This window comes from Miniopterus natalensis, chromosome 8, assembly GCF_054644295.1.
Source record: "Miniopterus natalensis isolate mMinNat1 chromosome 8, mMinNat1.hap1, whole genome shotgun sequence".
NCBI classification, from domain to species: domain Eukaryota; kingdom Metazoa; phylum Chordata; class Mammalia; order Chiroptera; family Miniopteridae; genus Miniopterus; species Miniopterus natalensis.
The window spans coordinates 52289322-52315369 of NC_142088.1; the positions used below are offsets into that span (position 1 = coordinate 52289322).

Below are 26048 nucleotides of genomic sequence, written 5' to 3' on the forward strand. Positions count from 1 at the left end.
TGCTCGGAGCCAGGCTAGGCCTCGAGTCTGCCTGTTCCTGGCTCACTTTTCTTCTACCAAACTGCCTTGGGAGAGCTCTGCCCTTGAAAGTTATTGAAGGGTATCCATATTTTAAGGACAAGAAACATTTCAGCAGACATAGCCAGGGTTTAATATTGCCACATACAGAGCTATCTATAAAAGTATATTCTGTGAATTTCTTACCGCCTAAAGACAATAAGAAAAAGAAACACTCACCTAACCAAGTCAATTTTACTTTATGAATAAGTTTTTAATTCATCTGGTCACAAATAAAATATTTATATGTAAAAAAAAAAAGTTAAATTCTAATTTAAAAACTAAGCCTAAGAATAAAAGGCCCGGACTATAAAAGTCTACTCACCTTAAAAAGAGGGCAAAATTGTAATATATTATTCCATTAAAATATAACTTTAAATACTGCATATTAGTCTTCAACTTAACGCATGTCTCCAACTTCCGAGGAGCACTGCACAAATATGCTTTTGTAAAACAACCTCACAGCACTTTGATGTGACCGTATGTTCATTAAAAGGAAGCATTACTACTTACATACATAAGGTACATAATGAATTCAGTATGTGTCTAGAGTTGGCTAATGCCATTAAAGCACATGCCAAAAGCACAGACTATAAATCAAAATGCGATTTGTCAAAGTACGATCTTAATATGATTCAGGTTAGAAATAAATAAATAAATCTCTAATGTTCTGAGGTGGGATTAGTGAGGAGAGCTAAGCCCAAACTGGGACCAGGTTGCAACTGACATCCCTTTGTTCTATCTATAGCTTTGGCTACTCTTCCCTCTCTTCCACCTGGATAAGTACAAAATTAGCATGCACCAGGCATTCTTCACTCCCCCAAGGATTTATATCTCTAATGCCATTTTAAAGACTGATATTCTTTCCAAAATGTTGACATAAACCAGTTGGGCAATTACAGATTTTTTAAAAAGCTCACATTACTAAAGTTTTTTTAAAAAATCTAGATTATCCTTAAAACAAAATGTGGAAAACACTTGACATTAGTTTATTAATTCACTTCCAAATTGAGGAAGATTTAACAAAGGAATAGAAAGAGCATACATATAAATAAAAATACCACGACAACTATAAAAAAAAAAAAAGAAAATCTAGTTAGTGGACACTGGAGTTGTCCAGGAAATGTGAGCAAAAAGGTGACACTGCTCCTTCTCTTTCCTGTGTCTTCACCTCTCTCTCAGCCTGGGCTCTTTCAAATCAGCATAAAATCTCATCCAAACACTTCCTTTTAATCACCCAAATATGTTCCCTAGATTCTGAGTTCCCTGAATTAAATACTGTTTTCATTCACTGGATGCCCACTGCCTGGAGAATTCAAAATAAACTCCTTAGTATGGCATAGCTGATCCTCCATAATCCAGGCCCTGTTTACTACTCTACACCTCTCTACTCCCCCTCTACTCAAGATCTACACAACTGCTTTCTCTGTTCCATGTGCCCTCTTGCCTCTGGCCACAATGTTCCCTTCCACATCCTCTCCAATGACTTCACCTGGCTATACTACCCATTCTTAAAATTCAGCCAACTATTACATACTTAGGAAGCTTTTCTCAATCCCCTCACACCCACCTTAGGTATGTGACTCTCACGAACTCACGCAGTACTGAAGATCATTGGTCTGCTCGTCTGTATTCTCTAAGAGTCAAACCCTAGCCAGTTTGCTCAGTGGTTAAAGTGTCGGCCTGAAGACTGAAGAGTCCCAGGGTCAATTCAAGCCAAGGACACATACCTCCGTTGCAAGCTCGATCCCCAGCCCGGGTCAGGTACAGGAGGCAACCAATTGATGTGTCTCTCTCACATTGGTGTTCCTCTCTCTCTCTCTCTCTCTCTTTCTCTCTCTCCCTTCCACTCTCTCTGAAAAGCAATGGAAAAAATATCCTCAGGTGAGGTTAAATAAAAAAAAGTGGGGGGGGAAACCCTGTAAGAGTCAAATCGCTTTTTGAGGAAAGGAAACATTGTGTTAGTCTCTGTATCACATTACCTATATACACTATGCTAATAGCTGGTTACTGAAAAGATAAATAAAATTGCTAATCATATTTTAAAAATAAACACCTATGAATACTATCCCATCCAGAGAGATATGAATCTAAACATTATTTCATCTTGCCATGCAAAGCGTTCCTTCCTTTATAGTCATTCTAAACTTCCCAAGACTAATACATAAATGCCAATGTTGAAGAAGAATAGAGTCCAGAACTATAGAAAAGACAACCTTAGAAAGCACTGACATTCGTACTTAGCGTCTACACAGCTGAGGCAACACCTAACACGTGCCTAGACCGCTAGCAGGCACACTTCAACTCAGAAGTAACACATGTCAACATTCAGTCAACTTCTTCCCAAGAATCATACATCAGGAAGTTCAGCAGTGTTTACATGGAAACTGTTTTTGCACCTCTTGGGACTTTTCACAAACTTCTGGAGGACAGATTTAACAAAACCAACTCAGGGGAGATAAGATCCAAATGCGTGTCCCTGCTGACAGAATCAGATTCTTTAATGGACTAAAAGACTGGAAGGTGAGGCAAAGGCCAGGTAAGAAGCCCTGGGGGAGCAGCAGCGTCATCAGCAGAAATATGACTAAAATTCAATTCCTGCTTTCACACCGTTCTCCAACATTCCTTCAGATCTCACAGCTCATGACTTAATGGGGGAAAATAAGACTGCTCAGCTTTTCATTATTTCCTTTTCATAGATTAACCAAATAAACACCAGAGACCACTGGATCTTTCCAAGTACTCCTCAATGATGCAATGGTGCAGAATTTTCTGAAGGACTCCTATCTGGATACAGCAAAAGTGAAAGCAATGAGAGTGGTCACCACCTACTGAACACTCCATGCTCAGTGGCTGGTTTCCTTCAACCCTGGGACACTCCCCTTCTTGTGGAGGTAGAGGATCCATTTAAAAATCAGGGTAAATTAATGCCCAGAGGCTGACTGTACGTGTCACATGCTGATAGAGCTGCTTTAGCACACAGACTCCTACCTGGCACAAAGTACTATGGCTCTTTCTCATAGTGAGTTAGGAAAACTTCATGGCAACTTGTTTTAATATGTGTCTGTCCAATACTAGACAAGGCACGATTTGTATATCAAATACAGGTGGAAATTAGGGAATGTTTTCCCCAAGCTGTCCACTACTCACTAGCCTTCTAAATTCCTGTTGGTTATGCTCAATACCAGGTTTTAGTTGGTTTCTAGGGGCCATTACTCACTAGTAACTGTTGTTGCAGCCAGCAGAGTAATTTTAATAAGAGAGCTGATAGGATCAGGCCCTCTGGTGCCTCTCAAATTTCAAGTTCAGTATCTGTAAAAAATGGCTAAAATGTCAAAATTCAAAGGGAATTACGAGAGGAAAATTGCCCTAGCTGGTTTGGCTCAGTGGTTAGAGCATTGGCCTGTGGACTGAAGGAAAGGTCCTGGGTTTGCTTCCGGCCAGGGGCAGGTACCTGGGTTGCAGGCTCCATCCCTGGCCCCAGTCAGGGCATGTGCAGGTGGCCACCAATCGATGCATGTCTCTCACATCAATGCCTCTCTCTCTCTTCTCCTCTTTCTCTCTTTCCCCACCCCCTTCCGCTCTCTCTAAAAAGCAATGGGAAAAAATAGCTTTGGGCGAGGGTTAGAAAGACAGAGAGGGGAAAATGGTCTAAGTTTGTAGCTCAAGTAGTACATGTAATGAGAGAAGGGTACCTACTCCAGGTCGGATATAGAGGAGCACAGAGGCGGGGGGGGGGGGGGGTTGCTCATAGACAACCACCCAGCACGCAGAAGGCCCTCACTAACACCGAGAGGCAGTCAAAGGCTTGCAGAATAGACATGCTTAATAGCCAATAGGGGAGAAGCTAGGTTTCAGACAAATATTGTCCAAATTCAAATGTATAGGGTAAGTTCATTGTGTTCACATTTGAGGTGAGATGGGAAAAAGAAATGGTCCGGCCCATCTGGCATCGCTCAGTGGCTGAGCATGGACCCATGAACCAGGAGGTGACAGTTCGATTCCAGTCAGGGCACATGCCCGGGTGGTGGGCTCCATCCCCACTAGGCAGCAGGTCAAGGACTTTCTCTCATCACTGATGTTTCTATCTCTTTCTCCCTCTCCTTTTCTCTCCCTGAAATCAGTAAAAACATATTAAAAAAAGAAGAAAAAAAAAGAAAAGAAATGGTCCAAAGGTACATTAAGTAGAAAATGTAGCAAATTTTAAAAATTAATATTTGGTGAATGAGGTATTTAATTGCTTTTAGGTATTTATATACTTTAAATATTACTTTAATTATGTTTGTTTCATTATGTTCATGTTAATAATGTTTATGCTTAGCTCCTTTTAAATGGTTTTTTTTGCCACTTTAAAAAAAGATATACTTGAATAGAGAAATATGTTTTTCTCTCTATTCATACTTAAGGATCATGAAGACACTAGTTTTACCCAAAAGTGTGATGAGAAAAAGAAATATACAAGTAGAAGATAGAGGGAAAATGTAAAAATATGTATTAATCTTACTTTACACAATACTTTTTTCTTATAACTAGCACGTACTGTTATTTATTTTTTTAAATGCTGTTTGAAGAGACAACTACTGCAAAAGATAATATGAATTTATTTCATTCCCATAAGGGGGTGATAGTGAATTTATCCAATTTGTAAATCCTGACTTTATTCAGATTATCCTTGTAATGATAATGTGTTTATACTCCTTCTTTTACTAAAACAGACTTGAAGTAGGAGCTACTGAGGTACAATGCTTTGCAAAGAGAAAATTATCAAGAAAGAGAAAAAGAAGTCTCTAGAGCTGCACCTCAGCTCAATTTCGGTGAGACTTTGTCCTCTGTAAGGGGAAGTAAACTGTATGAATCACCAAGTGCATTCATTGTTGCATTCATCAGGTTAGAAGTAGAAGGATTTAAAACTCCTGGGAAATAGAGGTTTCTGGTTTACTGAAAGGCTTTGGTGTTACCTTTCCTTAGTTAATTCAGTTAGATATTAATCATTGACATAAAGACATAAGGTACAAGTTATTTGATTTTGTTCTTAATCTGATAGTTGCTCACTTAATTACTATGTTCTTTTATCATTTTCTGTTCAAAAGACTTATTCTCCTCAATAGGTAGCAAGTTACATGTTGCTAATAGTTTTTCAGTGAATGCAAGAATACCTATTTGGTTTTGGATAGTTAAAGGAGTAGTAGCTAAAAAAGTTGTGTGGGAAGTAAGTCGTGATGTGTATGTGTTTAATATGCAGAGCTAGGTTTTTTTAAAAGTAGGTGTTGTGTGGTTCACGTTTTCTGTGGGCAGATATAATGATCTAAGCAGTGTTTTATTAATATAAAGTGTGATATGAGTAAGTATTAATAGTAATAATGAAACCCGTTTGAAATTCACAGTCTAAAATAGGGGTCTACTTGGCTCCAGAGAATATAATCTACCAAGGTGTTAGGTTTATTTATAACAACTATGTACCGATGGCTTTTTTCACAGTTTTTCTATATAATGTTACCAAAGTTTGGTTGTAGAATAGGTGTTGAAACTAAAGTGCAGCACTCTTAAATGTTTTTCTTTTTTAATTTTAGAGAGAGAGGGAGAGGGATAGAAAGATAGAAACATTGATGAGAGAGAAACATCAATCTGCTGCCTCCTGCACACCTCCTACTGGGGATCAAGCCCCAAACCTGGGCATGTGCCCTGACCAGGAATCAAACCCATGACCTCTTGGTTCATGTGTCAACGCTCAACCACTGAGCAACACCAGCCAGGGAAAGTGTGGTGCTTTTTTATTGAAGAGATGTTTTTATTACTGCTACTCCTTGTGAAGTTAGACACCAGCTTGGAATTCCATAACACTAAGAAAACTGCTGTGTGTTGTGTACAGAACAATTCCAAATAGATGTGACTACTTTTTTTTCACTGTTTCTTCCTTTTTCTAAACATTTATCTGAGCAAAGACTCTCAATCCCCTTGAAAGAATGATGGAAAACATGCTAGAGTGGGTAGGTCAGTGGGCACCTAGAGACTCTGCCAACAGGTACATGAAGCATTATACTATCACACAATAAAGTAGCAAGAAAATCAGTCCCTAAAGGTAAATCATTCTAGCTTTTTATTTCTTATTTCCCATGTTCTAATGGCAATTATTTCCCACTCCCCTTTTTTTCCAAATGTAACCTATGAGATCATATTTCTGAAGGAGAATTACTTTGAGACAAACACATTGAATAGTTACCTTAAGCTTCAATGTGCAGCACATTTAAACACTGCTTATATTTCTTGGGCATGTGTTTTCCTAATGTCTCTAAAACAAAAGCAAAAAATCCCTCAAAGTCTTAAATCTTGACTTAAACTACAATTAATTAGTTTCATGTCTATTTTTTAAAAGGTACCATTAATACAAAAATAAAATTTTACGCCCGGCCGGGCGTGGCTCAGCGGTTGAGCATCGACCTAGAATCCAGGCAATCAGGGTTCGATTCCCGGTCAGGGCACATGCCCGGGTTGAGGGCTCGATCAATGACTCTCTCATCATTGATGTTTCTATCTCTCTCTCTCTCTCCCCCTTCCTCTCTCTGAAATCAATAAAGATATATTTTTAAAAAATAAAATAAAATAAAAAAATAAAATTTTACTAAGAGGTATATAATCTTGTGTATTAATATAAAATAGACTCATCTAGTTAAAAAAAAACTATAATTACCATGAGCATTTAGTCTAAGCAGACTGGCCTTCAACACAAGCAGATAATATGAACTAGATTTTAGCAAATTTAAAACAAATCAGCACATATTTTACAAAATGACAAAATTATGCATTTGCGACTCTCAGCCTAATTTTAAAGTCTATACAATAAAATTAGTGGATGTTCCATTGTTTTATAGTGTCCAAAGAAAGATTTCATTTTCATTTATAAGAAGAAAAATAACTTGAAAATGTAGTTTATTGATGGCTAAGGCTGTACAATGCATATAACTTGATCCAAGCAGCTAACTTAGCAATACAATTTAATTCTGTGGAACTGGGGTCTTGGATGCTTTTTAAATTCACCTTTTCAAAATTGTGTGGTTCCTTATGCTACTATGGAATGGAATATCCACTATATTAACTGGAAAAAAAAATCAAGGCACTTGTATTATCTAAAAAATGGGAAGGGGGGCAAACACAGATACACATGTAATATACACGCATGCATACACATGCACTCACACAATGAAAGGATATACCAAAATTCTATACAAAACACAAACCACCTCACATTTAAGGATAAGGGAATAAGGTAGAGAGAACAGAGAGAGAAGCTAGCCTTATTTGGATACTACTTATTTTTACTTTTTATTTTGAAATTCTGCACTTTACATAATTATTATACAAAAGCACATCTTTAAAAAAAATAAGTCCCTAAAGATCAAAGCAAAATTAAATTGATTTGTTATACTGTGTTTGTGGCATATCCACACTGATAGGAACTATGTCAAGTAGCTTTAAAAGACAGTAATTTGTCTACATATCATCATTCGCATATACTCTAAGAACAACAAAAAATCTTAAATTGGTTTCAGTGATATTTTTTAGAGGTATGACTGATAAGGTAAAATAAAAGCCATGTTCTCCTGAGTTTAAACTGGAATTATGTCTAAGAATTCATCATGTTTTTCTTCTTTAAACAAAAGATTTTTCTTTATTTTTTCTACTGAAAGGCCTAGAATTAATGACCAATCAGTAGTAATGAACATCCACAGCAAAGAGATTATGATCTCTAATTACCATTTCCCACATGAAGGAATCACGGCTTACTAAAGAAATGGTTGCTTCCAGGTCTAGGGCAGGAAAGTTTCAAGAAGAGCATTATTTTGTAAAACTCTCTAGCCAAGAAAAAAATCTACTTTCACATTCCCACAGGTCCAAAATATTGATCCAAATATTCATCTTTGACACCCCTTCTCCTATAAAATGGGGATCATAATATCCTATCCCAGCATACATACTGAGCAGGGTCAACTAAAATAATTTATGGAGAAAAAAATGTTTTGAAAACCATACTCTGCTCCACAAATGTAAAACATTGTTGGTAGTGGGGACAATGTGTTCTGCACAATATTTGGCATATAGGCCGTGAACTTTCTCAGAACCTGAAAACTCAGAACTCTGTCCTTATTGCATTTGGTCCTAATGTCAGGCACAATGTCTGGAAAATAGTAGGTGCCCCATAAATATATCTTTGGATGAATGAGTAAACTGCTGTTTTCTGAGACAAAAGCTTTTGCCTTTAATCCTGCATCTTTTCCAAAAGGGTGAATTAACAACAGTGTGTGAGAGGTAGATAACTTACGTGAATACACCAGAACTACACGCTCAAACAACTTATATGCATGCAAATCCTACCATTGGTGAATTTTAACACTGTTTTTAAGCTTTTATATACAGAGTATAATATGGATGACTACCTGATCAAATCTATTTTTGTGTGCTTTTTATTTTCTTTATTAAAACTAATTATAAGAGAATGAAAGCCTGGTATTTAATATATGCTGGTCAAGTGAGCAATAAACAACTGTAAACTTTCCTAGGGGCTATTTTGCTCTGATTCATCATCAGGAATCTAAAGCATATGTTGGATGTTAGCCTGGGTGGACACAAATGTGTCCTATTTATTCAAGGTTTCCTTTGAAGCCACAATTTATAAGTTTTGTTTCTTAGGGGTACATGTCAAACTTCATTTAGCATTAGTTGGTATCCAGATATACTGAATAGCAAAAAGGCAGCATTCGGGGGCAAAAAAATATGCCTGCTATATGAGCAATAATGTCAGTTTCATTTATGTAACTCACAGCAAACAAGAGGAGAAATACAATGTAAAACTGATAGTAGGAAATCAAGATAAAAATTACCCATTTAATTTATAAGTGTAAAACTGCATATAGACAAGGAGAACTATTAAAATAAATATATTTTAAACCAGTATCTAAGAGGGGGATAATTTTGGAGTAAGTTCTTTTAAAATGTGTGTTTTCTAACTCTTAAATTTCAAAGATTATATGCTTATGTGGAACATGTTTATCTGTACAATATGTTCCTTTTTCCTAAGAATGTTTTACAAACTTATCTGGGGAAATCTGAAAATTTTAAATTTATAAAGGGACATTTATGGAACTGATGCTTCCCTTTAGAATATTTTCATGAAAAGAATTTGACAGACTATAGAAGAGCCATAAAATTGACCCCATAAAACAATATTTCAGTAATGTTATTTTATGTTTATTAATTCATTTAAACCTCAAAACACCCTGTGTTAGGTATTATAAACCTAAATTCATAGATGTGGAATGTGGGGCTAAAAACTCAATAAAGTTTGTAAACCTAAGTCGTCTATTTCTATATTATTCTTTCAACTGCACTACAGTACTGTGTGATGCTTACAATTGTGAGACCAGTTATAGCGCCATTTTCAACATTATTTTTCTAAGGCTCATCCATGTTGTTCAGTTTAGCTTCATTCATTCACTTTCAATGCTGTGTTCTACTCCATTGTGTGAATATACTATAGGTTATTTATTCATTCGTCTCTTGGTAGATATTTGAATTATTTCCCTTTTGAAACTATACCCAGTGTTTCAGTGAACTTTTTTATACTTATCCCCTGGTGGACACTTTGTAAGTTTCTCTGGGGCATATACTCAGTAGGAGAATTGCTGAATCACAAGGTATATGCATGAACTTTACTAAGAGGGTCTAATTGTTTCCCAAAGTGTTTATGTCAATTTATATAACTAATGATATTATCCCTTTACAAAGTTTGAAAACAAAACTAAACAATAAGCTATTTTTAAATATTTACATAAGATAAAAAAGAAGACTATATATATGTGTTATATGTAGTCTTTTATATGTATCAGTATTTACATAATTTTAAACCTCAGTATATACAATACTAAGGATCTGAAAAGGAGCCCTGAAAACTGTTGGCAAATAGAACTTCACACTTTAAAATAAGTTTATTATTTTTTACTTTAAGATGGAAATAAAAATAAAAACAATAAATAAGTCTTAATGTATCATGTCAAATTTTGATAATTTTTCAGTTCCCAAGATAATAACACCTCTAAGTCAACAGTTTTTGTTTTTTTTTTTTTTCCTAGACCCCTCAATCAAAGTTCATAGAAATTGGACCTTGAAAAATGAAGAATGGGATTCGGTAATGTTTAATCTTCCACAGGAATTTTTTCTCTCACTGAATACATCTGTCTTGAAAATAGTAAAATTACTCAAGTTACCAAAACATAACATGATGACAAATTACTAACCCAGTGGTTCGAAAAAGAAAAATTAAGTCGAGTGTTACAAAAGTATAGTAAATGTCAGAATATAACCTTAGTATGGATATTTATTTATAAATATATACCTGTACTATTACACACACACATATTCCTATACTTATTGTAGACATCTGAACCATATATAACAGGAAATTTATATGGAATTTGATATAGATCTAAGCAGGAATTCTAACATGTTCTTCCTACACCCAGTGGATGGTCTTGAGCACCCCCTGAGGCTCCCACACACATCAGAGGTCACCGAACCCTTACAAGAACTGCAATAAGAAGCAGGTAGCCAAACTTGCATAATAACACTGCTATTTTGTTTGCCAATCCACATCATTCAGTTACTTATTCAATCTATTTCTATTCCTCTGAAGACATTAATGTTTCTGTCATATTTAAAGTAGATAACACCCAATTAGTTCAACAATAGTGTTTGCATATAATGTAAATGAAGATTAAAGGCACCATCTTTAGATTTGACTTATGTTCCAGGATCTCCATGGAAAAACAAAAATGCAAGACCGAAAAAAGATCATCTTTCTGTTACTAGGTAATTGATTTTTTTAAGCTTTCCAAGTAGATAAAATCAACACCTTAAAAGACTTGTCTTTAACCTGGGCTTCCTTTTATTAAAGCGTACAATTGCAGGTGCATGCCTAGAGGAGTAATAGTTTGTTCCTAACAAAAGAGTCTGGATGCCACAATACGCCTCTTGCCAAAGGCATCGTTCCCCAAAGCACACAGCTAACTGCATCTCCTGCTGTACCTGTAACAATTTAATTGTATAAGTCAGCCTAGTCAAGCATCTCCAGCACATGACTGGGAGACATGAAATTCATTGTCATTATTGTCCCTGTCATTTTGGATCATTATATCCTGCTGCAGAATTTTCCTCACTTCAGTGCATTTTTACCTCCAGGAGCCAGGGATTATAGCTGAGGTTGGGGTGGGGGCAGGACCGTGAACTACATTTACCTCAGGGGAGCCAGAGATTAAATTGGCTTTGCTCTTTCACAAGCTGAATTCATCTATTTGTATGCTGTGAGTTTCAGGTTGGAATAAAAATGAATATTCTAGTGAAACCTGGGCTTTAATTCCCCCTTTGAAACATGGATATAACCAATTTTTATTTACATTGGGAAAGCTAATGTAATTTCTTGTAGGTTGCTCTTTTCATATGTGCATAAGGAACACATAAGGGCTGCTCTTTTCATATGTGCATAAGGAACACATAAGGGCATCGTCAGGTAGGAAGGAACAGACCTCTCTCTCTGTCCATGCCTGGACTCTCAGAAGAAAGAATTTTAAGTTGTCATTTTGTTCTCTACTTTTACCCTAGAGAAGCTTAATGGGGAACATTTAATGGCTTTAACTACTTAATAATTTTTAATTATATCTCATTTTTTGTGCACTAGCTTGTATGACTGAAATCCAACTAGAATGGCACCAAAGATCTACCCTGGGAACAGGAAGATAGAAGTCAAGTTGACAGAAGAAGACAAAATAAGGCCTTGAGGAGACTGGCTTCCTCTCCACAGCAGGTTCACCCGATCGCACAGCCTGACAAATCACCCAAGACTGCATGCCTTCAACACCGCTTGCTGACTTGGGAGAGCTGGGCCAGTCACACGCTCTCTATCTGTGCCACAGCCAGGGTCAGCTGATGGCTCTCTGGTAGGAGAAGGCAAGGAGCAAATAGGACACACTAGGACATGTCTCAGTCAGAAAACCAGTGAGCCGACTGTATGTTTTCTCTAACAGAATATAAGAAGAAAATATAACCTGGTATGTCACTTCCTATTCCAATTTTCATTTCATATGAACTAAGAAATTTGACATTTACTTGTCTGCACTGGAAAATAAGAAAAGGTAGTTATTCCTCTATATGTGTGAGTTTGTTTTCAGTATTTAACAACAAAATATGGCAACAGATCATACCTAGCCCAAGCACAGAATGGCCACTGTAATTACTATATTTAAAAGTATATGGAATTTATTTTATGACCTTATGGAAATTTGTGGAGGAATATATTTTGCCTCTATCATATGCAATGGTCATCTCTATTTATTTAGGATGAAATATTCTTATGCGCAATGAAGGAAAAAAATTAGATCTTTGTACATTTTGTACTTCAGAGGGAACATCTTCCAGCTAGCTCAACATCTCAGTATTGAAGGCACCTTAAAAAGACTGTCTCAGCCATCAGGCCAAGTGAATGACAATGTTTTCTAGTCTATCTAACTATATTGTCACATGATTACATTTCACTTTTCACTGGTGCTGAAGTAACTAATGTATTACTAATAAGAGTTTTTAGTTCCCAAAACTTCCTGTAGCATTTAAAAGTTCTTTCAATTCCTTGCGCCACTTTTTTATTATAATCAAGATTCTCCCAAGATGAGAGTTATAAAAATTTCTGTTCACTTTAAAATGGTAATTTTATGTTCTGTAAATTTCACCTCAATAAATTATTTTTTAAGTAAAAAAAAAAAGTTATTTCAAGAAGCTTGAAATCATCTGGGTAACTGTTACTACATTCTCATTATGGTTATTTATAAAGAACACTTTTTTTTCTTGTTAAGAAAGGTTTATCTTATAAATTACAACATTTAGACCTTGTTTGCAAAAGTACATGTTCAGGAAGTTACTTTTTCCTCTCTGAAATACTTTGGTAACAGGATGACGATGTTATTTTCTGATCAAGGGGGTAAAGCATTCCTCCCTCCCTCTGAGTACACACTTACTGCATTTAATTCCTTTACCTATGTACTCCCTGTTGTATCTTATTTCCACGTTGATATTTAATTTGCTCATAACACCATTAAGTAAAACATGAGTTGCCCTATCTGTGAATACAGTTGGGAAACCACAGAACTACACTTTGGTTCACATTCTCGTTTCCCCTTACCTCAAGAATAACACAGTTGGGCCTGTATCATTTCCAAACAAGGATTAAAAGAACGTTATTTCAAATGACTAGAATATAATTCTTGTTACCCTTTCTATTCAAGAAGATTTTACAACAAATTTTCAAATGTCAATATCTGAAATTATTTTAAATAATAGTCTTTAAAATTTTTCAATAATCTTTGCTTAACTCAATTTTGCAACATATAATAAGCTATAAAAGCCAATTCTAAATTAAAGAAATTCTTAATCACCTTGATTCTAACAGGGTAATGTTTCTTTTGCATATGTGACATAGATTTCCCTTCATTTTTCTATGTAGAATCAGTAAGAATCTATAATTCATAACAATATCAAACCACAAAATTAGATGTTCACTAATAATCTTCTTAAGGAGATAAAGATATGCATAAGCTAAAAAAACAATACAAGTAGTTATCATATGATACATTAGAGAAAATGACCAAGTATTTCAGAGGGTTTGTGCAGGAGGGATTTGCAGTAAGAGGCAAAGGGCACAACACTTCCACGTCAGAACAAGCAGGATGCCATTTACGGAATGCCTCCTTACTCCTCCTGCACCAAACCCTCTTCAATATAATCACCCTGTAAACTACAATGGGTCTGTTAGGGTGTGACGCCAAGAAAGTAAATTCACAGCTAAGGCTGTCCTTTAACATATAGGTTCAATCAAGGGCACCATAAATGTAGTTAAGGGTCCCCCCTGCAGTGTTCTAGCTTTGAACGTTTGTCTAAGACCCTTAACGTTTCCCTAATATTGTTGCTCCTAAGACATTTTCTTGAGTTTGTCCCTGCTGCTCCCTCTGCACATATGCTTTTTGTATTTCCACATGAAAGCCAAACAGACAGCTAAATTGATTCAGAAACTGAACACTGGGGGGGGGGGGGGGGGGGGGGGGAAGGGGGGGATGGCCTTGAGGATATCCCATAATATGAAGTAATATAATTATCAAAGTCTGCTGGAAAAAACACTATGAGTTTAAATAAATATCTAACATGATAGAAAAGATCACATAATGGAGATTAAAAGAACTCACTGACCTATAGAGCCTAAGTTGTCCTCTGTGTCACAAAATTTCTAAGACTTTTTGAACATGTACAATTATCTGTGTCCACTTATTTCCTTATAAACAAACATCTTTGGACTATTTCCTAATTCTACACACCCTTTAAAACTATAGTAAAATTTCACAAATGGCTTTTCCTGTTTTGCTTTATATTGTATTGTGGCCCATCTGGAAATATATTAAGTGGTTAGTTCCTTCAAATAAAAGTATACAAAATTATATTGCTCACACACAAAATGAACATTGAACACATGGCAAATGGATACTAGATATCACTGTTAGAAAACATCTAACAACAATAAAATAAGCAATAAAAACTGACGGTTTGGTTTAACAAATGCAATGTTTATCTACCTTCCTCATAAATTATATATTCAAGAATTGTGTCCTGTGCAAAATACAAACATGTCGATTTCAGCCCAGGAGGCATTTTTCTCTAGTTTATAACCCCTTGAAAATAGAGGTTTCATCTATAAAACCTAATAGATCCTTAGCTCCTTTAAACATTATAATATATTCATAAGGCATGTAGTGCCTGGCAAACATATAACAAATTAAATGACATGAAGGTGGGGTCCAAATTCATACTGAGGAAAAATGGACCAAACCAACCATAAGATACAAAGTAGAAATCAAACGAGAAAAAAAATATGCAAAATTAAACAACATGAAAAGCAAAACACTATGTAGTGTTTTTTAGCTAAATTAGAGAAAATGGTGATTGGGTGTGTCCATGTCAATTTGTGTGTTGTGTAAGATTAGCATTAATATTAAGAATGCAAAACTATTTTATTAAGAATATACTGTAAGCGCCAGGCTGGCGTGGCACAGTGGTTAAAGCATCAACCTATGATCTAGGCGATCAAGGTTCGGTTCCTAGTCGGTCGGGCACATGCCCTGGTTGTGGGCTCGATCCCCAGCAGGGGGCGTGCAGGAGGCAGCTGACCAATGAGTCTCATCAATGACTCTCATCATTGATGTTTCTCTCTCTCTGCTTCTACCTTCCTCTCTCTGAAATCAATAAAAACATGTTTAAAAAAAAAAAAAAAAAGGAATATACTGTAAGGGTCATAAGTGAGAATAAAGTATCTTGTAAAACAAAAAAATCACTTACCATCATAGTAGACAATAGCTCCTACCAGTCTGTCCTTCTGAAGCATTGGGAAATGCTCAAGGGCTCTCGATTTGCTGAGGATGTAGCTGCTTTTCAAGCAATTACTTCCTGCTACCAGATCGTATAGCTTGATTCCTACCCAGTAGTAAGGTAACTGCCACCATCTACAGCATAAACAGGGGGAAAGGTTTCTTTAGAAATAGTGTATAACATTACAGAATGTCACTTTAAGTTATTAGATACGTTTCATTTAAGAAAAGCACAGTATGTCTAGAAGTGTACTGCAAAAGAAACAGAACTGCATCACACTGTTTTTCACACCAGCCTAGCTTGAATTATGTAAGTGAATGAATGGGTGAGCCTTTAAATGAATCACCCAGAAAGCAATAGTTCTTGACCTGGTTGCATATTAGAATTCTCTGGGGAGTATAAAAAAAAATACAGATGCCTGGGCCTCACGTGTCTAGAGATTGATTTAACTAAACTAGGGAGGGGGCCTGGGTGACTCTAATGGATCCCCAGGGTACAGAATCACTGGCTTAAGATGTCTTAAGCAATCTATGACAAAATATGGGGGGGGAAAAATGTAAAATCTGTTTCTAGGTCCCCCACAACACTTGTGGTTAACAAAGTCACAGTATCCACTTTTTCATATTACCTGTACTCTAATTTAAGGTAACTTCACAGATAGCCCTAACAATATTAGGAAAATGGGGTTTGTAATTTATAATCTGACACCTCTAAACAAAGTTTGGGTTAACTCATAAATTGAAAATGACCCACACTGATTTAGGTTTGCAGTTGGTACGTGTTAGGCTCAGATTTTGCAGCAGAATACGTCTGGGCTCTGCATTTTAGTCTTCAAATGCGCCTCTTATATTCCTCAAAGCAAATGCAGCTGCTCCTCTATATACTGTCAGAAACTGGAGTAAAAAACTACTAATTATAAATACAAAACACAACCTCCTTTGCCTTCAAGATGTAGCCTTTGGAGGTGGGTCAGTAGAGAATAATTTAGGAAAAGCCATCCTTTTAAATACAACAAAGGAAAATATTTGAGAATGATTAAAGATTAGGACTAATTAAAACTATATTAAGAATACAAGTTGAGGGAGTATTTCCATTAAAACTATGTTGTTCTATTAACCTCAGATAAGCAAATGTATATAGATGATATCAAAATGCTTACTTGTAAACTGGAAGCATTATAGGCAATGGAGATGATAAATGGGGAGCAATTTCTAACAGGTTGGCGCGCTCATGAAGGGCTTCTTTTACCATCCTATACTGAAAAGCAAAACAGAGAAAATTAGTTTGGCAGTAACAGATCATAATATTTTCAAATGGCAAATAGACACCCTGCCAACTGATTGATACACAGAAACCTCTCTACCTCTGAGCGAGGATAGCTCCCTCTTAATCAGATTTCTAATAATACATCATGCTGTCAACCTGGGAGATTTTTTAGAAACCTTAACTGTATTTGCATAGGAGAAAAACATGCTGTCAGAGCTCCCAGGTGTGTGACATTTTCCTGACTTGAGTTACAAGATTATTATAACAATTTATCTTGCATCCTCTATAGTGTCCCTTTTCTCAGTCCCTCATAATATTTTTCCCATGTAAGGAATAACAGATTGTTCAAATTCATGCTTAAACATTCCCTTCTTGCCTCCACTAACCCAAGCAGAGAGGATACTTAGGAATTGCATAGTATTTTATAGATTATTATAAAACAGCTTATCTCAATTCCTTGGGTCCTCATTACGCCTCTCTGAAGAACCAGCATTATGAGTACGATACTAATTTTACAAATGAGAAAACTGAGGCTCATAAAGATTGAATAAGTAAGCTGGAACGCATCCCAAGTCATCTGATTCTAAATCCTATGCTCTTTGCCTTGCAGCCATCATGATGTCGAAGAGACACCCGAGAAAAGGGGACAGATTCACAAGTGACAATGTCAAGTTAGTGCTGCTGTGTTTTTCACGTATGGAAGGCAGATACGGAGTTCAGCTGGGTTTTTTTTACCCCTCCGGGAAATGTCATCTAACACACTGCCTTGGCAGTTTTCAAATGGTGTCAGACTGGACACAATAAAGTGTGACATAAGAAAAGCATGACTCAGATCATCTTTCCTTAAGAATATGTCAGTGACAAGATTAACGTGTGACTGCCGTTTCAGTTAAGAGGATCAATGTGATACTCCCCCCCCCATTACAGCACCGCTCCCTGAAACTGCTCGGGAAGTAGCAATTCAGTGGCTATTGACAAAAAATTAAAACATTTTAAAAATGAAGAAAGAAAAATACAAACACGATTGTTACAAGGCAACACGTCCAAAAGTGATTTTGTAAATCTGCTACTTTGACATGCCTGTGTAGAAAAGGCCCCTGATTACCCATAAACATAATACCACAGGAAAGAACCAGCACACCTCTCCTGAAAGATATTCCAGCAGAAAACACTAAATAGGTATTTCCAACAGGAAGAAATGTGAGAAACCATAAAAAAAATTGATTTAATTGGGTAGAAAAAAGCATAGTGGCAATTTTTGTTTAACAACCGGCATATACAATTACCTGCTCAAAATCCAACTTCATGATAGCCTTCTGAAGATATCTCACCCCACCGTGGATCAATTTAGTGCTTCTGCTGCTGGTCCCCGATGAGAAATCATCTCTTTCTACAAGGGCTGTTTTTAGTCCTGTGTAACCAGAAAACCAAATTAACTTCTTAAATTACACAATTTGTATGTAATTCATTAAAGGCACTTCTCCAGGGTAGAGACAATCACAAGAAAAATTACTCTGAACATGGATAAATTTGTATTCAAAGTGCAGTACACTGTCTATATTATAATGAAGAGATTTTAGTCTCTTCCTGGGGGAAAAGTCAAAGCTGAACTAGAAGCATATTAAACGGTGAATGAACCACAACTAGAAAATATTACAGTACAATTTCATGGCAGTAACATATTCCAGTGCTTTTAGAGGGTCCAAGGAGAGCCTGCGCCCATCTTTACCCATGAGAGCTAACTCAGTATTTTTTTACAAGTCCTTCTGGAACTCTCACTCATCCCTCACTATAAGAGTCTAGACATGTTCCAGCCCATCTCCAATCTACCCTAATGCATCATCAATAAGTCTAGACTAGCCCTCATATGTGCTGGCTCCTATTTTTAAAATGGTAATAGAGGGCATAAAATGGGGAAAGAGATCAAAGATATCACAACAGAAGAAGAAAGAAGAAAATTAACCTCTGGTAGTGAGGAGTTCCTGGTTTAATTTAAGACATCCAAGCCCTAGATTGTAGAATTACAAAGAAAAATACAAGCGAGAACAAATAAACCCAGTGCAGAGTACCACAAGAAAAGACAAAGACAATATTCTTGGTAAAGGTGAGGCTGAGCAAAGAAAGGTCAGTTTCAGAAGTCATCCCTCTCCCCTGCTCCTTTCTTTGAGGGTTGTAATAAATCTCTTAAAGATAAAATTGATTTGGTTTGGTTTGGTTTGGCTTTCTGGCAGAGAACCCCCTACCTCTCCAGGACTGGGTAGGACCAGTAGTACTATGAGGCCCATACGCTAGTTAGAGATGAAATCTGAAACTTCAAAAGACCCAAAGTATATATCAACACCAAGCCATGAGGAATTTTCATGGCCTGGCATACTCTTGGGGGATGAGAGAATGTCATGGAATCCAATTACAATGAGAATATGTAACTGGAGCAGTTTGGGCTCACAAAGCTCATATAAGAGAACCTGTGCATGTATTCAATTCAGAGCCATTTATTACATTTAATACCAAAGGGTCGTTTTTATAACTTTTAACAGTTTAAATATCGTACCCAAATGTCATCATAAAATCAGGCCAATTCCCTTGACTCAAAGGACAAAATATTTGGAAGCCGTGGAGAGAAAAGTAGAGAACTTTGATTCAAGGGCAAAAACTGCTAATGCTCTAACTAAGGAGCAAAATAACACAGGAATTGCAAGTATCATAGACCCAGGTCACTCTTTTTAAGCATTTATGCCAGAGAAAGGTCTGTAAAATTCTTATCAGTGCTTAGTGAATTTAGTACTGGATGTATTATAAAAAAAATATCAAGTTAGAACATATTTTTATAAGAATACTGAGAGCTTAGTGCCAGGCAAAGTGATGATGTCAGAAATGAATTAGGAAGGGACTGAGATGAAAAGTAGCTTCCAGCCCAGAGAGGCACATAAAGTGCAATAGAGTTTTATAAGTACTACATTTGAAAATACAGAGGGCTCTTATCTTACTCTGGGTTAGAAGTTAAATTCAGGACATACGCCCAAAATCTTGTAGTCAACATTACATTTGAAATCTCTTAAGAATGCACTCACTGCCTTGCCCAGCCGGGCGTGGCTCTGCAGATGAGCTTTGACCTAGGATCTAGGAGATCGCAGTTCGATTCCTGGTCGGGGGAGATGTGGGAGGCGGCCGATCGGTAACGACTCTCTCACCATTGATGTTTCTGTCTCTCTCTCTCCCTCTCCCTTCCTCTCTCTGAAATCAATAAAGATATTAAAAAAAAAAAAAAAAAATGCAGTCTTGGTGAGCTGTATCACCTTTTCTTAGTAAGTCTAACAGAGAGTTCTTCCAGCTCTAAAATAGATCGTTTTTCTTCAGTTGAAGATCAGATGAGGGGGCTGACTTTCATATGGCATTTAAGAGCCAGATTATTTAAAATAAACTTCTTTTTCAACCTTGGAATCACAGCCATGGCAGGGACATAAGACTGAGAAAGGTCAAGCAGATTCCAGTCCAATCCCTGGCGCCCAGCCGGGCCTGCCCACAGGTATCCTGCAGGTTCTGGTAGAAGGCACCTCAGTCCCCGGTAATCCCCACTCCCTGGTGCCTCACCCCCTCCCTGGCTGGGCTGGGCCTGGTGCCACACAGCAGGGATGGCAGCACCTCACGTCCCTGTTAGGTTCCATAAAACTGACTTTCCTTGTACTTTTTTGCTTGCTCAGGAGAAGCTGCCATGTTGTGAGTCGAGGAACCACAGGAGGCCCCGGTCAACAGGTCGTGAGGAACTGAGGCCTCGGGCCAACACCTTGTGAGGAGCTGATCCTGCCAACAAGCATGTGACCCGCTCGGAAGCGCTGCATCCTGAGGGGCTCAGAGCCAGAGGCGGGCCAGGGCACACACAGATGCCTGGCGCACTGAAACTGGGAGAGTGGTGTTGTTTCAAGCCACTACATTTCGGGGAAGGTTACTGACGATACAGTTCCCTGTGTGAACAAGAACGACAGCCAAGGCAGGAGTTTAGAACTGTACCTGGGGATGGGTCTTCAAGAAAGGCCGAGGCTACAGAGGAGTGTGTGCTCCAGGTAGGGGAAGGGAAGGGAAGGGAAGGAAAGGAGTTACCCCTGGCAAAGATCAGCGTAAGCGAGAGAAAGGCAAATGTCTGACGTGCCCAACCCACGGAGGAGCCACTTGCCCCTCCTCGGGGCTGCAGTGCAGGGCCCAAGGGGCGATGGGAAGGGCCCGGAGGGAGCAGTGGTAAAAGGCCCGTCACAAAGGGCCTTCTGTCTACTTTGGGGCACTTGGACCCTGTCCTGAGGACCAGTTTCTCACAAGTTAAGTAATATCCGATCCCCTAAAAAGGAAAATGCCTCTGAGAACACGACTGCGAGTCATGGCTCAGTTTGGGAAGGAAATGCTTCTTCAGAAAGTATAAGATCTGGCATCAATGCCACTCGAGCATGGACTCAAATACTGAGCTCAGTCACAAGGTATCTGTTTGGAAGAACAAGGGTGTGCTTGTTGATTTTTTAACATTACAAAAAGAGGAATAAAACTGAGACTTTTCCAGAGGCTCTCAGGTATTGTTTTGAGAAATACTATTGTGCTGCCTATCTGGGGAAACGCCAAAGTACTTTAAGCTGAGAAATTAGATGAATGTTCTAGAAAGATTTCCCTGAAGGCAGGCGTGGAGGGCAAGGCTGGAGGGGGAGGAGAGCTGGAGGCAGGAGAACGTTTAGGGGACCCAGGCCAGATAGCAGGAGCAGGGCAGTGCTGACTCCAGCTTGGCAAGGCCGAAGCTGACATTGGAGAGGGATGTGAAGAGTGAATTTTATGGACAGAATACATTTTTTTCCTGTCCCAAACCCACAGCGTGAGGCAGGGAACTACTCTAGGAATTAGCAAGCCATCTCAGGAAGATATTTCAGGATATTTAAGTGAGAGCTAACACTTTAAAGCCTCAAAACTGCTTTTGCAAGTATTGGACATTTTAAAAAGTTATTCGCATGTACGTATGTGAGAAGCCCTGGAGAATACCAAAGAAAGCTAAACGGGCCTCTCTGTCTATCCACGCTGGTTTTGCTTGTTCCATTATTTCCAGTGTCCTATCATCAAGCTGCCCACCAGGGTTTCGGGAGAGAAATGATACCGCTCCTTCCAGAGCAAAAACATAAAAATTTAGTTTCTCAACTTACAGCTAAATTGATATATTAAAGCATCATGTAATCTAAAGGTATCGCCAAAAGTTTTTAGAACCACAAAAAACTAAATATTCTAGAGAAAGAAAATATTTTTAAAATTTCAACTGCTGCTGTATTGTAAATGTTCTAAATTTCTCATCTTTGTTGACAGAATGAGGGAGGAGGAAAGCAATGTAAAGCCAAGAAACTACTAGAAGCTATAACCATCTCCCAAAATTATATTCCTTAGGTGATTAATCATTATCTAATATGTTCCTTTCTGTTCACCTCTCAAAAATGCAAACTTTCTTCTGCCCCCAAAAATTACTGACCTGAAAAAAAAAATACTGATTTGAAATTAAGAGCTTAGTTTTCTGATACATTAAGTATAAAGCAAGGAAGTAAAAAAGTGCTATTTTGCCTTCTCAAGTGACATTCAGTGCTAACATTTTGTGTTCTTAGGGAAAATAACTAAACTTGAAAGACATCAGAAATAACGTCTCCAGGGTTCAAGCCACTACTTTTGGCTGCATTTGAGGAGCTTCAGAAATCTCCCTTCGGAGCAGAAAGAATGACCTCCCCACAGGCCCGGCAATGAAGGGCTGGCCTCTCTGCATTTACGCTAATTCACTAAACCAGTTCAAGATTTTATGAGAAATAGTTATGGTTTCTTTTCCTTTTAGATGTTACTTTTTACGGAAAGCAATAAGCTCTATCACTGCTGAGATGAATCAGAACATTTAGGATAGTGTTATTACTTCATTTTTTGTTTTATTATTGACTGTTTTTAGTAGATATTCTCAGGAATTCCATGAGAGTGACGAAGTATTAATATTGGAATGAAATTACTCTGAAATTATGAGGTGAAACAATATCAGAATTAGTTATAGTAGAAGAATGAAGTCAACTTGAAATCTACCTTTCAGTCATCTTCAGCCTACCCTTTAGCAAGTTAAAACTATCTTCTGTGTGGGACAAGAGATATAAACTAAATACAGCTCTTTATACCTTTGCCTTTTCTAATTTGAGTAAGAGTATCTCGCTATCAAGTACTTCCAAGTAAACCAATTTATGGATCAAGACAGTTGGATGAAGTGATCACCCCAATAAGTCTAGTTATATAGATCACTTCAAAAGTTATATAAATGTCTACTCACTATGTTGTACACCTGAAACTAGTATAATATTATATGTCAACTGTAATTTTAAAAAATTCATTAAAAAAAAAGACACTTGGATGAATATAGAAGGATAATTACCATCTAAAGGGAGGAATGGTACGACATTTAACTTTCACAACATAAAATAGAGCAGAAGTATATTTTAATACCTTTTACTGATTACCTTATTATGCATGAAAACATGCTCAATATAATAAATGCAGAAAAGTAAGGAGAACAAAATAAAACTCTCCTATAATCACACTGCTCAGAGACAACCACAGTTGACATTTGGGTGTTTAAATGTTCACATTTTCTATGCATGTATAGGATCACATACATACATTTTTCCAAATTAGGATCATATAATATATTCTCTTTTTTTCATTTAACATTGTTTAGTGTAAACAATTCTTTATGTCAATAAATATTTTTCCATTATTTCATTCTTAATGTGTGGGTAGTATTACATTAAATATTTACAATGATTTATTTATTGTTTCCTATTTTTGAACATTTGGGTTATTTCCTACCTTCACGGTCACAGATAGATTTTTGTTTAAACTCTGCATCTTTAATTATTTCATTAGAGTAAATTTTTACACATGGCATTTTTTAGATAGTTTTCAATAGAAAAGAAAGAGTAATCCCTATGAAATAACCATCAGAGGCATCAAGGTGAAAACACACAAATCAAAAAATTGAGACATTCTGTACACTGGTACCATAGCTCAGTCATTAAAGCCACATGGCCCGTGAAAGAAAAATGATATCATTTTAGGAAAGGGGAGTTTATCTTTCTTTGGAAAAGCTTTGGGCACTTACCTTTGGATTTCAGAAAGCCATTGCCATTAATAAGAACAGGGACTAACCCAAAGGCTGAGCATTTTATATGAAGGATCAATTTCTCTAAAAACTAACACTCCTGTAGAGCTGCAAAGTAAGGCTTTCCAATCCTCCCCATCAGAATCCTATGCTTTGGACTAGTATTTTCCAACAGTGAATGTTAGCATTTTATAGAACTGTATAATATTGGATTGATTATTTAATACCTATTTCTATTTTTGTTTTAGGAAACAGATAAACCATTAATGGAGATACTACATGAAGTTAGAACATATCATTAACACAGTTTGTTTTCCTTGAAAACAAAGCAGGCTCAAAAATATATGAAGCCATAACATTTACTGTAATAAATAGTTTCGGGAGAATAAGAGAGTTAGTGTTGTTGCTTTCACTTTTCACTTTTTTATTACAAAAACAGCCAATGTTCAATGACAGGAGGACTAGCCAAACAATATGGGAGGGTGAAATGAGAATAATACATGGCCGGCTTCCTAGTCACAAAAGCTAGAGGTAGCCAATGTTAACTATAAAAAATGCCCACTGTATCTTCCTAAGAACTTTATATGCTTACAAGAGTATACAACTTGTGTACAGCTTTGCTTTAAACACAAATACAGTTAACAAGCTTACTCATGTTTTTCCCCAACTTGTTTTTCAATTTACAATATATTTTAGCCATTTTTCCTGTAACTATTTATAAATTGCTTTTCAATAATTTAATGTATCTAATTTATTAAACCAGATCCCATTTTTTGCTATTATAAATATTGCTATAAATAAAATTTTGATCAATATGCAATTGTTAAATTCAGCTTTGAATTCCTCCAAACACAGAGAAAGTCATATATATACATTTTTGGGTGTCCCCTCAAAAATGTATACACACTTTGAATAATTATAAAGGCAGCACTTATTAAAATACATTTCATTTTCAAAACTGAGCTATCAGCTGTTAAAGTGTGTATACATTTTGGGGGGACACCCTGTATATAAACACTCCATGGGCCAGAAATGCAGCAGGCAGCAAACTCAGGGCTGAGTAATGAAGCCCCCACAGCATCGGTCTTGCTGAGCTCTGGGTCTAGAAACAGACAGAGGAAACCAAGAGCTCAGTTCCTAAAGGGTAAGAGGAATACAAGTCTCCCTGTAAGAAAAGGTAAAGACCAGGAGAGCACCTGAATGCAGGGGTTGAACAAAAGCTCCAGCTCCTGTGACAGGGGGTTGCAAGGCTCCCCCTAACCACCGTCTGGGGTTGGGCTCTGTCTGCGGGGACCTTCCGGGAGGCAGGGAGACAGACAGCCGGGGCAGCACCGGAGCCAAGCGCCACCAGCTGCGGCGGCACCTGGTCTGTGGGACGCCCGATGTCAACACAAGAGCAGGAGCCTCGCTTTGGTTCTGGGAAAAGGCTCTGACGGGCCTGGGTGGCGGCAGCAACTATACCTATAGAGGCGAAGGCGCGGAAACAGAAAGGATACAAAACTGATGTAATACAAAGAAAGAAAAGGAAGAGGAAAGAATAAAGTACAAAATTGAAGGTAAAAAATACAAAATAAATGCATGTGGAATCAAAAAGAAATGGAGCAAATTCACCTTTTAAAAGGTAGTTGTATCTATTAGGCATAAAAAAAATCCAGGTATATGCAGTGTATACTAAAACAGAAGATATAGAAAAGTTGAAAAGAATTATGATACAAACCCTATTTGATGTTACAAATATTTCCCAATATCACATGTACTTGTTATATTTCTGCCATAGCTAAATTTTAATTTTTTATGAAATCAAATTTAGCAGGATTTTCCAAAAGAAAAATGGCTTTATCGGTGTTTTGCTTAAAAGCATCTTTCTTACTCCACTTTTTAAAAATCCACATATCCTTTCTTCTAATAGTTTTATGGTATTTTGTTAAATCTTTGATCCACATAGATTATGATAAACAGAATATATGTGTGTGTATATACATGTATATGGATATGGATACTCCAACACCACTTCTTAATAACCAGTAATGACAAATTTGAAATGTTCTTTACCATATTCTAAATTTTATGCAATTAGATCAATTTTAGACTCTTACTTTAGTTTCACTGATCTCTCTATTCCTTTAACAAACTA

The 26048-nt window shown here is 37.1% G+C and overlaps 1 protein-coding gene across 1 annotated transcript in view; it reads right to left on the reverse strand.

The window, feature by feature from the left end:
• GPD2 (glycerol-3-phosphate dehydrogenase 2) overlaps positions 1–26048 on the reverse strand; it is a 99748-nt gene that overhangs the window by 50211 nt on the left and 23489 nt on the right. Inside the window, exons 3-5 of the mRNA XM_016198249.2 lie at positions 18060–18184; positions 16667–16764; positions 15478–15641 (exon numbers count right to left, since the gene is read on the reverse strand). Coding sequence (XP_016053735.1) covers positions 15478–15641; positions 16667–16764; positions 18060–18184 — 387 coding nt within the window. The remainder of the gene's footprint in view (positions 1–15477; positions 15642–16666; positions 16765–18059; positions 18185–26048) is intronic.